The sequence below is a fragment of the Engraulis encrasicolus genome, chromosome 15 (assembly GCF_034702125.1).
Source record: "Engraulis encrasicolus isolate BLACKSEA-1 chromosome 15, IST_EnEncr_1.0, whole genome shotgun sequence".
Lineage (NCBI taxonomy): Eukaryota > Metazoa > Chordata > Actinopteri > Clupeiformes > Engraulidae > Engraulis > Engraulis encrasicolus.
In genome coordinates, this window is record NC_085871.1 from 28,751,441 (window position 1) to 28,766,981 (window position 15,541).

General features: G+C 40.8%; 2 protein-coding genes across 2 annotated transcripts in view; both read right to left on the bottom strand.

Annotated features, from left to right (window-relative positions):
* The window catches only part of plxnc1 (plexin C1), a 71,570-nt gene extending 62,404 nt beyond the window's left edge, over positions 1-9,166 (bottom strand). The window contains exons 1-9 of the mRNA XM_063217701.1: positions 7,890-9,166; positions 7,656-7,805; positions 7,350-7,484; positions 4,397-4,497; positions 3,952-4,060; positions 2,686-2,815; positions 2,371-2,473; positions 2,017-2,113; positions 1,352-1,390 (exon numbers count right to left, since the gene is read on the bottom strand). Coding sequence (XP_063073771.1) covers positions 1,352-1,390; positions 2,017-2,113; positions 2,371-2,473; positions 2,686-2,815; positions 3,952-4,060; positions 4,397-4,497; positions 7,350-7,484; positions 7,656-7,805; positions 7,890-8,915 — 1,890 coding nt within the window. The 5' untranslated portion in view covers positions 8,916-9,166. The remainder of the gene's footprint in view (positions 1-1,351; positions 1,391-2,016; positions 2,114-2,370; positions 2,474-2,685; positions 2,816-3,951; positions 4,061-4,396; positions 4,498-7,349; positions 7,485-7,655; positions 7,806-7,889) is intronic.
* Positions 9,167-13,196: 4,030 nt separating this feature from the next.
* Positions 13,197-15,083, bottom strand: LOC134464227 (hemagglutinin/amebocyte aggregation factor-like). The gene is made up of 7 exons (XM_063217702.1): positions 14,922-15,083; positions 14,697-14,801; positions 14,523-14,591; positions 14,332-14,431; positions 13,999-14,187; positions 13,617-13,769; positions 13,197-13,384 (listed from the first exon to the last, which is right to left on the bottom strand). The coding sequence occupies exons 1-7, from the start codon at positions 14,971-14,973 to the stop codon at positions 13,345-13,347; spliced, it is 708 nt and encodes a 235-aa protein (XP_063073772.1). The 5' UTR covers positions 14,974-15,083; the 3' UTR covers positions 13,197-13,344.
* Between the last annotated feature and the right edge of the window lie 458 nt (positions 15,084-15,541).

A 15,541-nucleotide genomic window follows, 5' to 3' on the forward strand; every position in this document is an offset into this window, starting at 1 on the left:
GTGAGACACCTCTGAAAACACTGGCCAGTGAAAGATTGTGTGGTCCGATGACATTCTCTGTGCCTCGGTTTGATTGACGAGACCTTTGTGATGAAGTGTGTAGCGTTTTTGAAGTTGTTTATAGCGGGGAAACATCAGAAAAGAATAGGTTTATAATTGGCCCCGCCGTGATGCGTTGGCTGCGTTTTTCACCAAAAAGCTTAAAATAAGCTAACTCCATAACGGCGCGGCATTGCCCGGAATGGCTCATCATTAGATACATTATGTGGCATGGGAAAGCGATGGTGAAACTTTCATTTTACGCCGGAACTATCCTTTAAAGGGAGGTTAAAATGGTGTGACGAAGTGTCTGAGAGGAGCACAAAAACATGTTACAACTAAGTGTGGTCATTAATTGTGCTTTATATGCAGACATTTAAGAGAACAATTATGGGTTACGGCTTCCGCACACCAGCTCCGACAGCACTGCGGAGCACTTTCGCTTCCGACACAATTCCGACCCCCAAACCCAATCTCACACGAACATAGCATTGATAGTCAATGGGCGGCGCCGACAAAATAGGACTTGTCTCTAATCGCTTTCCGACATCCGCTAATGTCCGTGTACATCGGTGCCAGTGTGCGGGGTTCTATTGAAAACAATGGAATCTAACTTTTGCAGAGCAGTGCTCAGCACTTTGTCGAAGCCAGTGAGAAGAAGCCCTTATAAACATTTAAAGGTGCACTGTGTGGGATGGTGGTGGACAAAGAAAGTATTGCAACTACTGTATGCTGCTCATTGAAACTGTTCTGCCTATTGTCAAATGTGATATTTCCATGAATATTTACTCTGTAATAAACTAATATTTATTAGTATAACCAAAATACAGTAAGTTTTGCTGCTAAAATGTCTATTTCTGGAAATGGAAATTCAAAATGGCAGACATGGAGAAGATGCCCCTTTTCATGTATGGAAAGTGCAATTTTCCCAGTGATAATGAATACTTAGAATGTGATGGTGGTGGTAAGTATTCATGACAAAGGTAACATTTGTGTATGGGCAGCATGGATTCTGGAAATAAACTACTAAAATATTAGACAGTGCATCTTTAATTTGTTGAAGCATTTGAGTCATACTATTTAATGTAAGAACCAGTAAAAGAGTGATTGGATGAACTGAAAGTGATACAGAGCTTCCCAGCGACTAACACATTTTACTGGCATTGACAGGCGGGTTAAATGCAGCAATGTTAAGAAACCACATCCTGGCCCTTTGTTTGGCCACTTCCCTTTTTCAGGACTCATGTCACTCATCCACGAGTTAGGACTGGGAACAAAAGAAAAAAACTGAAAAGAAAGTCAATAGACTTACTGTCTCGTTTTGCACAGATGGGAGTCCCTCACACACATCCTAAAGAGAGAGAGAGAGAGAGAGAGAGAGAGAGAGAGAGAAAATAAGAGTGGCGAAAGATGGAGGAATAAAGAGAGGGTGATAAAGAGTGTGGAGAGATAGAGAGGGGAGAGTAATAAGAGATATTCTATGTACCACTATCATTTTAGCCTTTGTCCTCGATAAAAACTGCTGTCTGTTCAGTACGTTCAGGGCCGCACGAGGTGTTCAGTTCCGTTTCAATGTATTAGGGACCATGTACAATTAAAACATTAATTTGGCCATTTCATGCATTTTGACATTGTACCAGAGTTAGCCTCAAGCTAATTTACATCTGCAGTCCCAGGCAGGACACAAAACATCAAAAGATATGAACATACACATAAATACAGTAAACAAATCACTCACATGAGTGTCCCCTACAAGTACACCCCAACTTAAAGCTTGACACCTTTGGAATTTTCAAAGCTTAATAAATGGTCTTTCTCTAGAGTAGGTGTATTCCAGTGGTGGTAATGAAGTGTTTTATCAAGATTTATTCATCAGGAATTTTATAGAGCTTGTTTATATAGTGATTTTAACGGTCTAATGGTAGATTCATTATCCTGCCTTCAACAGGTTGTGTGTGTCTGTGAAGCTCCCCTTACCTGTGTGTCGGCAGAAGAGCTTGCAGTAGGCGATCTCCAGCCGCACTCAGACCCAGAAGAAGACCACTCACACCCAGCAGAGATGCACTCCTTACACCTGAGAGAGAGACAGGGGGGGGGGAGAGAGAGAGAGAGCGAGCGAGCGAGCGAGCGAGAGAGAGCAAGAGAGAGAGAACTCTAACATGTGACTGATATTACATGCTCTGTTTTTTTCAAACAGGAAATGCAACAGCTAAAATAATGAAGGTTGAAAAATATGTTAGAACCCAACACAATGCCAGACAACTCTGTTCTTACTAGACATATTTTCTCTGCAAAATGCAAACAGCCTTATAGCCATAGACGTTGTCTTACAGAGCAGAAGTTGGTGCTCCTCTGATACTGGAACAGTTCTTCAGATGGATCTTTTGAATATGTGTCTCCTTCTGCACCGTGATGTTGACTTTTATACTGAGTCCTGCACACACAGACACACACATGCACACGAACACACACACACGCACATGCACACGCACACGCACACACACACACAGACACAGACACACACAGACACACACACACACAGACACACACAAACACATACAATAAGTAAGGATATTATTATACTGTATATGATGTATATGCTACTAAATATTTCAAAATGCAGAAAAAAATCCAGTGTTCAGCGACCTTCGGCAGGGAAGCTATCGCTGGAAAAGCTGCAGGAGCAGGCGACAGGACCAGGACTAACACACTCCTCTATTGAACATGAGAAACTGATGCTCTCATTCAGGTTGGGGGAAGCTGTCACCACGATGTCCTGACAAAGAGAACAAACACATGCTTCAGTAGTGAAAACAGGAAAACGGTTATATTAACCTGGAAACACAGATCATGTAAATTATGCTTTTTTATTATGATGTTGTGTCAATGCTTTATCAGTATCTATATCGTCTTTTTCACATTGTCCACCCTGTTTGTCTAATATGAAGTCATTTTAAGCCTCCTTGGTCAGCTACTGTTGCTGATGTTAAAGGTGCACTGTGTAGGATGGTGGCCAGAGAAGGTATTGCAACTATGCGGCTGGAAACGGTGCTGTCTACTGCCAACTTTGATCTTTTCATGAATATTTACTAAGTAATGAACTTCTACTACTACTACTACTACTACTACAGTACAGTAAGTTTTGCAGCTACATATTTATATTTCTGGAAATTCAATATGTTTTCCACTTGGTTGTGATTTGATGGTGGTGGTAAGAATTCATGAAAAAAGGTAACATTTGTCAATGGGCAGCATGAATCCTGTAAATAAACTAAACTAAAAATATTACACAGTGCACCTTTAAGAGGATGTTGACAATTTTATTTATACTACCAGTACTACTAGTACTTTATGCTATGGTTTGAGACTGACATCTGGGCACATGCCGGTCGATGATAACCATTTCTGTGACTCGTATAATGTCATAGCAGTGTTATTATGATGTAGTACAGTGGTGCTCAAACTGCGGTACGTGTACCACTGGTGGTACTTGAGACATCTCTGGTGGTACTTGGAATAAGTTTATGTGTGCATTGATTTAAAGGCTGATCAAGTTGTTGCAGTTGAAAATGTGATCCTCAGTGGTTGTTAACAGAAGGAACAACCACAATTCATCACATTGGGAATGAATGAACATTATGAATGTCTCCTGTATTGACTGGCAAAAAGAGAATAGGGAAGGCCTTTACTGCGATATTCTAATGTTGGTGGTACTTGGAGAGTTCAATATTTTCTCAGGTGGTACTTCACACAAAAAGTTTGAGAATCACTGATGTAGTATGTAGAGCTTTTTCAGCAAATGAGTCGGATCACAGGTGATCTCATGGGCATGAAAGGAAAAAAGTTGATTTACAGTGTAATTAAATGTGGCTTGACTTGAAAACTAAACTAAGTAATTCAACTGACCCATACCTGTCCAGCAGCATCTCTGTTCATGTGGACAGAAATGACCTCCCTCTTCTTGGCCGTACCAGGAACTGAGAGCCAGTCAGAGATGGAGCAGTCGTGTTCAAATGTGCATCTGCAGAAGGAAGAGAAAACACAATAGCTCTGAGACACGCTTGTCAACACCAAAGACATGGCTATTGACTGCATCATCCAGCACAAAAAAGAAGAATCTTTGCTCAGAGGTGAGAATTGCCACTAGGTGAAGTTCGTAGCTCAGCATGTATGATTATTACAGTGATCACTTATATGTATACTGTGTGTGCGTGTGCGTGTGTGTGCGTGCGTGTGTGTGCACGCGTTCAGTGATTGTGTGTGTGTGTGCGTATGGGTGTGCGTATGTATGTTTGTTTGTGTGTGCATGTGTGTGCGTGTGTGTGTGTGTGTGCGCGTGTGTGTGTGTTTGTCTTACTTGTGGTCAGACACACACCATCCGCAGAAGGGGTCGATTGCAGACCAACAGTCACTTAGAGACCGATACACATCACACTGGGCAATAGGGATCTTCCTCATCTACGGGAGTGAGAGTTTTACATAGTTGAATGAGAGTTTTACATACTGTATTCGACAAAGAGCTGGTCTGGGACACAAAAAAAACACCCAGGCCATTTTTTAAAAAAGAACTTAAACTGGCCCCTCACACAAACAAGCCATCATTCTATATCCTGCTTTCCCCTACGAATACAACAACAACAAACGGTATCGGCCCCAGGGGATGGTCGGGCCACCGGGAAAATGCCACTTGTGCCAAATTACCAATCCAGCCCTTCTTCCACAAGTTCATTGTCTGAAGCATCTGCATGCAGTGCAAATAGTTACTTGTCAACCTGCCAGCTAGCAGCACAATGCAGGACAGTCCTTTAAAGTAGGGAGGGGTGTTATTTGATGAAAATGTTCAGATTCAACTTTAGCCCAGATTTTCTAATGCTACCATGTCTTAGGAATACATTGATGTAAAAAATTTAAAAATCAAGCCCGAAAACCCCCCCCTACCCCAGAAATTACTTTTTCACCCCAAAAACGCCTGTTTTTGTGCTAATCATCGATAGTTCCCAATGTTTTATGAGGTACAGAGTGAAAATATGTCCATGCTGGATCATTTTATGTCATTTCATGTGGCATGCCATGCTGGAGGTGTACTTTGAGCAAAAAAAGGTCAAATGTCAAGGTCATATTCAAGGTCAAAGGTCATCAAATATGGCCTTAAATGCCTATTTTCTGCCATTTTTCCATGGTTCCCCATCTTTTATGGAGTGCAGAATAGAAATATGTTCATGCTGGGCTATTTGAAGGGTATTTCATGTACTATGCCATACTGGAAGTGAGCAGCAAAATGTGTAGTGTCAGTCCTACTTAAGGTCAAAGGTCACGACAATGTTTTAAAATGCCTATTTTTGACGTTTCAGTGTAGAAAGTTAACTAAGGGCACTTAAATGGCTACTTAGGTGATATATCAATATTTTACACAATGCAATATCTTATTTCTAGGTTATATTGAAGGATAAAGTAATCAAAATAGCTTAAAAATCATGTGAACTGATCATGGAATATAACCTCTTTGTACAGATGCGCCCACCTACATTCCATGATCAGTTCAGACCCAATCAGACTTTGCTGGAATGACTCAACTACATCATAACATTGATATGAGAGCCTTATATAAGAGATGAAGACTTTACAATTTTGAGGACAATAAGGTTAAAACATAGGCTCTGCGCAAAGGGGTAAACGCATTGTCTCTTTTATGTCATCAGTGTGGACTGTGGATCACTTTTGTGATATCAGCCTCTCCAGTTAGGAAGCAACACTGTGAGTCCATTTGACTACTGTTGTGCAAATTTAACAAATAGTGGGTAGAAATGGTAAAGGTAATATAAACAAGCCCCAAAACAGAGTTATCCTGTAGGTGGTGGCACAGTCTATCTCTCTTTTTCCATCCTTTCTGGCTGTTTTTTGGTCACATGCATGTTTTCAATGTCCCACCCCTGGAGTTGGTGTCTATCACCCACTAAGAGCATGGATGAGATGCCAAGAGACTAAGGACTGTTTTAAAACTTAGAAGCGGGATCACCATCTCCTTCCTTGGGACAGGTGGCACAGGGAAAGCACTGCCAGAGCCCTGAAAAATGAGGTTTGCAGGGTACTGATGTGCATGTTTCTGCTCAACTGGTCAGAAATAGTCTTCATGAAGTCTGTTTGAGGGCCTGGTATCCACAAGTGAAGCCTATGCTTACAAAGAGGCAAAGAGCAATTTGCATGAACCAAAAAACATCAAGAAAGGCACATTTACCATTTGTAACATTGATGCTGTTGTTGTTAATTTTTCTTCACATGTGAAACTTCTGAAACCCTGAATAATAAGCCCACATTACAATTTTCTAAGCATAGTAGCAACTGTAGATCTGATTTGAAATTGGTGCCATGCACATAAAGTTAACTGATTTATCGTTTTCACTTGGGTCATCCAACTTGCTTGACCTTTGTCTCTTAGGTCCCTTTTGTTCTTTACACCACATTATTGTGACACATTAGCAATATTTATGATTAGAAAAGTCAAGAGCTAGATCAACAGTGTGTTAATATTACAGGTTTATTCATTTTCACATTTGTTTTTTTTTGTGAAAAACGGTTTGAAAATAGCACCCCCCATCAATATTTTGTAACATTTGACCTGTATTATGACCTTGAACCATTGTACTTGCATAGTTTAAAGACCTAAGATCATTAAATGGACCATTATGAACATAATCTATGTGTTGTACTGGGTCAGCAACCCAATGACACAATTTTTTCCTTAAAAATCGATATTTTGTAACCTTTGACCTCTATTATGACCTTGACATTGTACTTGCATATTTCAAAGTACAACTGTGATATGATATGCCACATGTAAGATCATAAAATTGCTAATATGGGAAATAATTATTGCTTTGTACTGGAACAGCAGTTGAAAAACACGTAATTTCCCCTTAAAAATCAATATTTTGTAACCTTTGACCTCTATTATGACCTTGAAATTGTACTTATATAGCTCAAAGTTCTACTGTGATATGGCATCACACATCTTAGACTATTAAATGGGAAATCATGAACATACTCATGTGTAGTTCTGGGATAACTGTGGATAAACTGGCAAAATAGGCGAAAAACGCATCTTTTTGGGTGGGAAAAGTAATTTCTGGGGTAGGGGGGGGTTTTCGGAAGATTTAAAAAAAAAAATTACACAGCAGTGTTTCAAACATGTGGTAGCATCAGAAAAGCAGGGCTATTGTGGTATTTGATATTTACACCCCCCCCTATTTAAAGTCACTGCCAAGCAGTACATTATCTCAGATGTTTGGTGCATCAGATATGGAAGGACCCACCTGTGTGCCTTGTGCCAGGTAAATGTGTGTGTGAATGACTGGATTAAAGAGCATCTTGCGTGAAAACAGTTGCTCCTCATGTGAGCTGTAGAGCACTGTAGGGCAGCCAGGTTTGAAGGATTGATCCAGAACAACCTGTAATGAAGTGAAGTTGGAATCAAAAATAGTTGCCAGTTTAATTTTGCTGTTAATGCATCTCATAGAAATGTAACAAAAGAAAAAGAAGGTTGAAAACAATGTTAAACTGTGCATATGGATGGCCAATTAAAAGTTGTTCTTTTGGATCCTGAGCAACTTCATACTCACCCTGATCAGTAATCCAGTTTCAGTGCCACAGAAAAGCACAATCCAATAGTTGCTTCTCAAGGCAGCAACTGATCTTATAGAGCTTTTCTTCAGCAGAAGCGCTGCAGACGTCAAGACTTTATCTCTGTGTTTATCTGTGATTTCCTCAGGCTAAAGAGAAACCCACAAAATTAGACACAGCTTTTGGAACTGGAATATTTCCCCAGCATCATGGACAACTAGATGTTATCTCACCTGTTTGTCACACCTTTCTGTATTTTTACAGAAACCGGAAACTTTGCCTGTGAGAGATCGGCTGATGTTGAAAATCGCCACAACGGAGTCAGAAGGGTTCGTCTTGTTCTCAAAGACACCTGCCCAAAGTACGGGGGAGACTCCGGGAATAACGGCAGAAGATAGAAGTTTCCACGACTCTCCAGCGTAGCACTGCAGGACAGCACCTTGCAGGGTATCGATCGTGTTCGTTTTGGGTGATGGCAACTTTTGGGTCTTGCTGCTGTCAAGGCTCAAAAGCTTCACGGTGGACCCATTCATGACATTTACGAATAGATACACCTCAGGGGATGTAGTAAGCTCGAAGCCATCCACCACTTCGACGGCCGTGCCGTCAATAGGCTTAATGGCTGCCGTACCTTGAGAATCTGATTTGGAAAATATGCCCCCAGGTTGTTGATCGCTTGTTGACCGCAAAGTCACCAACGCGTCGATCTCGTCAGTCCGTGTCGAGTGTTTAATGGCCACCAACAAGAATTCGCCAGAGTGATCGCCAATTAAAAATGCTACATTCGGAAATGACCCGATGCTTATACCTTCCTTGTGTGTCCTTTTCGAGATATCATTAATGTCAAGAACTTCACAGTATGGGTTGTTGGATGATGAGCCACAGACGATCAAAGACCCGTTACCCAGAAATGGGACCAGAGTCACCATTGTGTTATAATTTGTTCCATTTGATATTTCCAGAGTGAAGTCGAGACTCATTTGATAAATCCATGTATCCGTTTGGACGAACAGTTTATGAATTCCAAATGCGAAATTAACAATATCTCCACTAGAAGAAGACCAATGTGTTTTTTCACAGAAAGTATAGCTGCAAATTACCAGAAGACATAAAAGAAAAGATGTTCCCATTTTGACCGTCAAAGAACTACGTCTGTATGCGCGAGATACCCATCGCAGACGCTTCACTCTGACAGAACTGTCACTTTTGTGTGCTGAAGTACAAGCGCGCAAAATGCCTTGGTTCCCCTTTCGCAGCATGGCTTGACTTCCGCCTCCATCGCTCCAATTAATATCGATATGCAGCCCAAACTTCTGGACGGCCTACAAGGACATGTTTTTGAGCTGAATACATCCATAACATATGCAGGAGCCAAACTGACGTCGAAAATGACATTCCAAAGCGAAGTTCGAGGAGCGAGAACCCTAGGTGTGCGTGCGCGCACGCGCGCGAAATAAAACCCTATCACACGTGCAACTATTCTAAATCGTTGCTGGGATTTGCTCGATGCTTTCCCCTAGCCTTATGGTGCAAAAAGTGCCGTGCAACAGGTTTCAAATATGACACGCCCAGTGGGATGGTATTAAATATTTCTGGTTTTGTAAGATAAAGATGCATAAATATTTCAAAATAGGCTACACCTTCCGTTTTTTTTGTTGTTGTTTGTGATCTAGGTAAGACACGCACTACCGTATGGAGATCCTAGTCTATATCCTATGCACGCAATAAAATACTGCTATACTACCACCCAGTGGCAAACAAGCAGTATGCCTATTTCTGTACATTTCAGATTGCTATTCTGACACCTTTCCAATGAGTTTCGAAAAATGGACATGATATTAGGCCTACTCTGTTTCTTAACTGTGTGGCATATACAGGTATCAGTCTACATTTGAGATGGGGCTCAAATTATGGTATATTGGTCTTCCAAAAACTCTGCCCACAAGATGTTTCACACAAACCATTTTTGCAAGAAATACTGTTCAAATATGTTCATGTAAATAATTAAATTGTTCATTCATCAAAATGTCATCTCAACGGGGGTCTACAGAGGATTAGGGAGTCCTTGGGCAGATGTTGAGACAAATAGGCTACAGCTTAGAGGGTGCATGCTCAGTTGCCATTGGGGGGCATTGGTCCATTTAATTTTGAATACTAATGGGGGGCATTGGCAGGCTGATGAAGGTCAAGGCGGCATTTGTTCAAAAAAGTTTGAGAACCTGACTGCTCTAGCCGATTTACAAACGGTGTTATCAGAGGGTGGGCTTAACCTGCTACTGATTGAAGCGTCAGCCAATCAGACCACTCTTATCTCTGCTCTGTCCTTGGGCAGGCAGCCATGGCCTAATCAGAGACACTGGGAAAGGCAGAGAAGAATCAAGCTTAAACTTATCCGGGGTCTACTTGATGTTCAGTGAACATCCCTTAGCGCTGTAGATGGCGGAAGCATACAAGTCGCCGCCAAATGCCACAGAAAGAGAACAAGAAGAAGGGCACAATGCTGAAGTTGATCACACTCCTTTGCATTGGGTAGGCAGTGTTTAGGCCTACCCTAAATCTTACGCTCTCTAGTAGACAATGTTTGGCCTAATGGTTAGGGAGTCGGTCCTGGGATGAGACAGTTGCAGGTTGAAATACTGTATCAAGGCCCTGCGGCGGCCAATCTAGGGCACTCGTCTACCATGTGGCCGACATACTATCCTGTCATCAATAAAGTCGACAAAGACCAAAAAAAAAGAAATACTAAAAGCTCTCTTTTGCCCACCTCTACAATTGGACAGGTGCATAGGATATTATCCCAATGAGGTTGTCATTCAAGTGCAAAAAAAGATCCTGCATTGTCCATTCCACCATCAAATTAATTTACAACAACAGCAAAGTCATTGCATACAGCAAGCAGAGGGACCAGCATGTCAAGCCATCCCTGGTGTTGGAGGCTGGCGATGTAGTTTTCGTAAAACTGTATCCCACTGCATGGGTGAGCAGTGGCGGCTCTAGATCAAGACTGCCAGGGTTGGCCCAGTGTGTTTTTAATTTATATAATATATATTTATATTTCATTAAAAAATAATATTGTCCATTGACCACTGTTGTAAATTTTTACAGGGGCCACCCTGGACTTTGGCCCACCCTGGCCCCCCTTCTAGAACCGCCTACAGTATGTGGGTGAAAGACTATGGAAATTATCACACCACCTTCTCTGAACACCTGCTCTTCAAGATACATATAAAGACAAATATGATTACCCTCTGAGAGATCCATGTTCTAATTTGAACTCTTTACCACCATAAACCATATCGTGTACCCAGTAAATGATTCAGTCTGTCCAGTCCATTTTGTCCTGATTTTGTACTTTATTTGATATTTGATTATTAACCAGTTGTTTTTTACTCATCTCTCCAGTGTCATGAATACATTTTGATTATTTAAAAATGCAAGAGTTTAACGCATTTATGTTGCTTTCTCACAAGCTGTAGGCCTTGTCTGTATAAAAGCTTTCTTGATTCAATGACTCATCGTGCCTCTTGCCTTTGGGTTCAACACAATGACAAGTGGAGACAGGCCCCCCTCTAGTGGTAGTGTTGATGTACTGCATCTTTTATGCGTATGATGGGCTACTGATGATGATCTCTCTGCACTCCTGTAGACAGGGACAGATTATGACTTGATAGGCCCCTGTGCCAGACAACAAGAAAGGCCCCAAGCCCCCTCCATGGAGTCAAGAGGTTCCAAAAGTTTTTGGGGGTTAGCAAAGATGTTAGAGGGCCTTTGGTGTTGGGGGTTCAGGATTTTTCCCCCTGAGAAATTTTGAAAATACAGTAGTTAAATGTGCAATTTTAACAATGAAAAAAAAGAACAATTACAGACCAATAATGAAGTGTTTTTGTAGCACAGAGGATTGGGGATTTAGGCCTATAGCCTACCACGAGGGAGCAATAATGCCTCCTCTGAGTCGTCATTGTTGGTGAGGAGGGGTAATTTTAGACAGTATGCAATAATACCTGACAAATTAAAGCACGGTTCGGATAGAATGGGAAACAATTAATTGAATCTGGTTGAAAAAAGTTAGTTACAATGTCTCTTCAACACTCAAAGATCTAATGATTCACCAATGAACATGAAAAAATACCCTAAACAAGTCATCAAATCCATTCTTAAAGTTCAGTACACGATCAAATGTATCCTGTAGGACAAGTCAGACATCTTTCATTTTACTAGATTTCTCCAGGAGGATTTTTTTTGTCTAATTGCACTCCAAGCCTAGCCTGCCAAACTAGACTAAATGTGAGATTAAATATTAATATTTAGTCTGGCCCGATCAATGAGACATTGGAAGATTGTTGATGGGAACAACCCGTTGTTTTTCAAAACATGACTGTGCCTAGCCTAACGCTCTGACTAAAACCCTGCCCACTTTGCATCCAAATATTCAAAACAAATGCAGCCAAAGATTCAAACCAGTTTCAGGGCCTGGGGCATTTTTCAAGGCTAGACCCACTCGCAGGCAAAAATAATTTTGCTGACGGGTTGACGGGTGGGGCTAGTTTACTAGGCTACTCCAACCCAATATGTTACTTAAATATGATATAGCCTATCAGTCTTTCCTTGGGTTAGAAAACGGGACACATTTGGACCCATAAGGCTTTGACATAAGATCAAGGAGGTGTAGTGAAGACCATTTTCAGTCTAACCCCAATTTTGCAGAATAGTTACTGCACTTTAGAGGGCAGTATAGGGCCTAGCGTACATACAGGAACTTTACACAGCAGAACACATGCATGCAACCATTACTGTGTTATACTCATCAATATTACAAACAATATATTATTTGTAATATTTATGAGTATAACACATTAATGGTTAGGGGACAAATTGTTTGTCTTAGGCCTACTTCATTTACAGTTGAACATTTTAAATATTTTGAATGCACTTGTATAACATACAGTATTATAGAAATAAAAAATGAAATGAGTGAGAAAGAACTTGTGCCGGAAATCCTGTTTATTTAAAGGTGCAATCTGTAATATTTTTAGTAGTTTATTTCAAGAATTCATGCTCATTCACAAATGTTACCCTTTTCATGAATACTTACCAGTACTATCAAACTTAGTATTCATTTTGACAAGGAAAATTGCATTTTTCAGACATGAAAAGGGGATCTTCTCCATTGTAATAGACATTTTTAGCTATAAGACTTACTGTACTTTGGTCATACAAGTAAATATTACACTTTATTATTTAGTAAAAAATCACGAAAAGATCAAATTTGGCAATAGGCAGCACAGTTGAGCAGTAGGCAATGAGCGGCATAGTTGCAATACCTACTCTGGCCACCATCATACACAGTGCACCTTTAAAAACATTTGATTAACTGAGACGTTTGAAGACAAAAAGGAAAAAGAGGAAAACAAAAGAAGAAAAACAAAACCCATCTGAACAATAAGTACGTTTCAAAAACTTTATTGATTCAAACAGTATTTTTACATGTTTTAATCAGTGGTGTAACCCAATTAAATAATTGAGCCATGTTCACATGACACATCAGGTTGAAAATTAATGAAGGCTAAAAAAAATCCACATGAAGGAAACCCAGTACATTAAAGCATGGTATAAAAAGATGATGTGAAAGTCATGATAGAAACAGCACTTTCAAAAACATTTTCTTTCTCTCTTTCTCTGTCAAGCTCCTCAGTATTTTGCACAGTAGAGGAACCTGAAGCGGCGATCCCTGTAATGAGGTGAAGGACATAAGAAAGAACGTTTAAGTCAGAAAGGAGACATGCTCTTGACTGTAATGTCAACATAAGGATATAGCAAGCATATAAGGAGATTTACTGATTGTTTAGCATTCATCAGACATTTGTTATGCATTTGTATCAATAGGCCTACCTGGTATCAGTTTTTGAATATGGTTTTATAGAAATATAAAATGTCATCAAGGAAGAGTATGGGACACTTACTGGGGAGAGTTGTGGTGGATGGAGTAGACTCCGGCCAGGTAGTTGTAGTTGGGCACATACCAGTTGAAGTACTCCTCATAGTAGTTCACCCAGGGGGTCCAACGGCAGCTGTGGTGGTAATGGCCAGGGGCTCTGCAACACCTGATGTAGAACCTGACACAATATGGAGAACAAATCATTAAGCCCATAAGAAGAATCACTCTAATGCTTATCCTGGTCTGAAGTATGCAGTCTTTTCAACTTTTTGATCACCCTCAGTTACTTTTCAGGAGCATGAAACACTAAGTGTACTCGTTGATTACAACTGAATTCCAGAAATACAAATGTGTTGAAAATCCTATGAAGTTGATATATTCACACACTGACAGTATATGCAGGTTACCTGCGGTCCTGGTAGGTGTTACTGTGATAGCTGGCTACTCCAGACATGACGTAGTTGGAAGGGCAGGTGTAGGAGAGAACACCATTAAAGCTGTTCACATAACCACTGCCAGTGCACGTGGGGGTGGAGCTGAATGTGGATTTGCAGCTGAAGCTGAACCGACGATCTTCATAGGTATTACTATGGTAGCTGAAGTGGGAGAAAGGGAAAATAAAACACATTTCAGACAAACAATCGTAACTCACTGAAAATGCTCAACAGTAAAAGCTTAGCAAAGAGGCAGTTTGAACCTTAAACCACAATTTAAAAGCCTTGAAAGAGTTCATCACTGACCTGGAAATCCTAGAGATGGTTTGAGTGGATGGGCAGATAGCGTAGAAGTAACCGTTGAAGGAGTTTACATATCTCTTGGATCTCTTGGCCGATGATCCATCTGAAATCAAGACAGGCTGGCATTAGGACTTGAATTCCCTTTAAAATCCCATTTTAATGACATGTGTAATCCGAGAGGGTGGCCGACTTACCTGTGTCATTTGTCAGGGCAGGGACTTCCAGGTCATCCAGCGCTTCATTAGCAAAGCTTTTTGATTCCTCTGTTTAGAAAACCAGAAATACCTTAAGCATCACTTATAAAAATGGATACATAAGTAATTCAATTCAGAATTGTGCCAGTATGAAGAACATAAGGTAGTTCTGACCATATGTGGGTCGTTTTGCCAAGTCTTCAATCATGCGCTCAACCTCTGCCAGGTCTCCCTCATCCTCTTCACCAGAGCTGGAGTCCACTGCCTTGCACATGATGCCTGAACAAAAGTAATATCAATGAAGTTTCAAAGCAATATTACTTTGTAAATTTGAATATAAAATGTGTTGGTTGATAACATAATCTTTTTAATGGACAACCAGACCAATGCTGGACTTACCTCCAACATAAAGGAGAAGCAGAAGAGAGCAGACTGTCTTCAGTGTCTTCATGGTGAAGTCAGCAATACAGCTGCTGTTGCCAGAGGATGCTGTTGCCAGGTAATAGAGATGCTACCAGCAGCTTTGCTGTCAAGTGACCCAAGTTGCAGCTTTGGGAGACTTCTGTCTGTGGAGTCCACAGGTGCTGCTTTTATACCTTAGAGTGTTGTATCTCGCGTGACTTGGCCACGTGTCAATCACTAAACCTGACAGCATGTCTGTCGTCATCAGAGGAACCTGTTGGTTGGGTGCATCATGGGTGGCTAGATTAGTCTGTTTTGGGAAATGGGTCCTAATTCACATGTAAAGAAATACAGTGCATCTGAATATGTTTTACTGGAAGGAATGCCACCATGCAGGGGAACTTACAGTAAATGTGGAGCAGAGCTCTTCATGTGAAGCCTCCTGGCCCTCTGGCATCTAAAGGTTATTTATGGATTACTAGTCTCTGTCAGTGATGAATTAGGCTACTGTCCTCTCATCTTAGTTCAAATATGTAAAAATGTGCACTGTGCATGGACCATTAAAGATACATTTATGTGCAGTATTGCGAGGCTAATTTATGTAATTTAGTATTTCA

Excerpts from the sequence above, each read along its gene's own strand:
- LOC134464227 (XM_063217702.1), bottom strand. The coding sequence starts at position 14,973 with ATGAAGACACTGAAGACAGTCTGCTCTCTTCTGCTTCTCCTTTATGTT. Across the intron at positions 14,802-14,921 it reads GCTTCTCCTTTATGTTGGAG|GCATCATGTGCAAGGCAGTG; the intron begins GTAAGTCCAGCA and ends ACTTTTGTTCAG. Across the intron at positions 13,770-13,998 it reads AACACCTACCAGGACCGCAG|GTTCTACATCAGGTGTTGCA; the intron begins GTAACCTGCATA and ends ATATTGTGTCAG.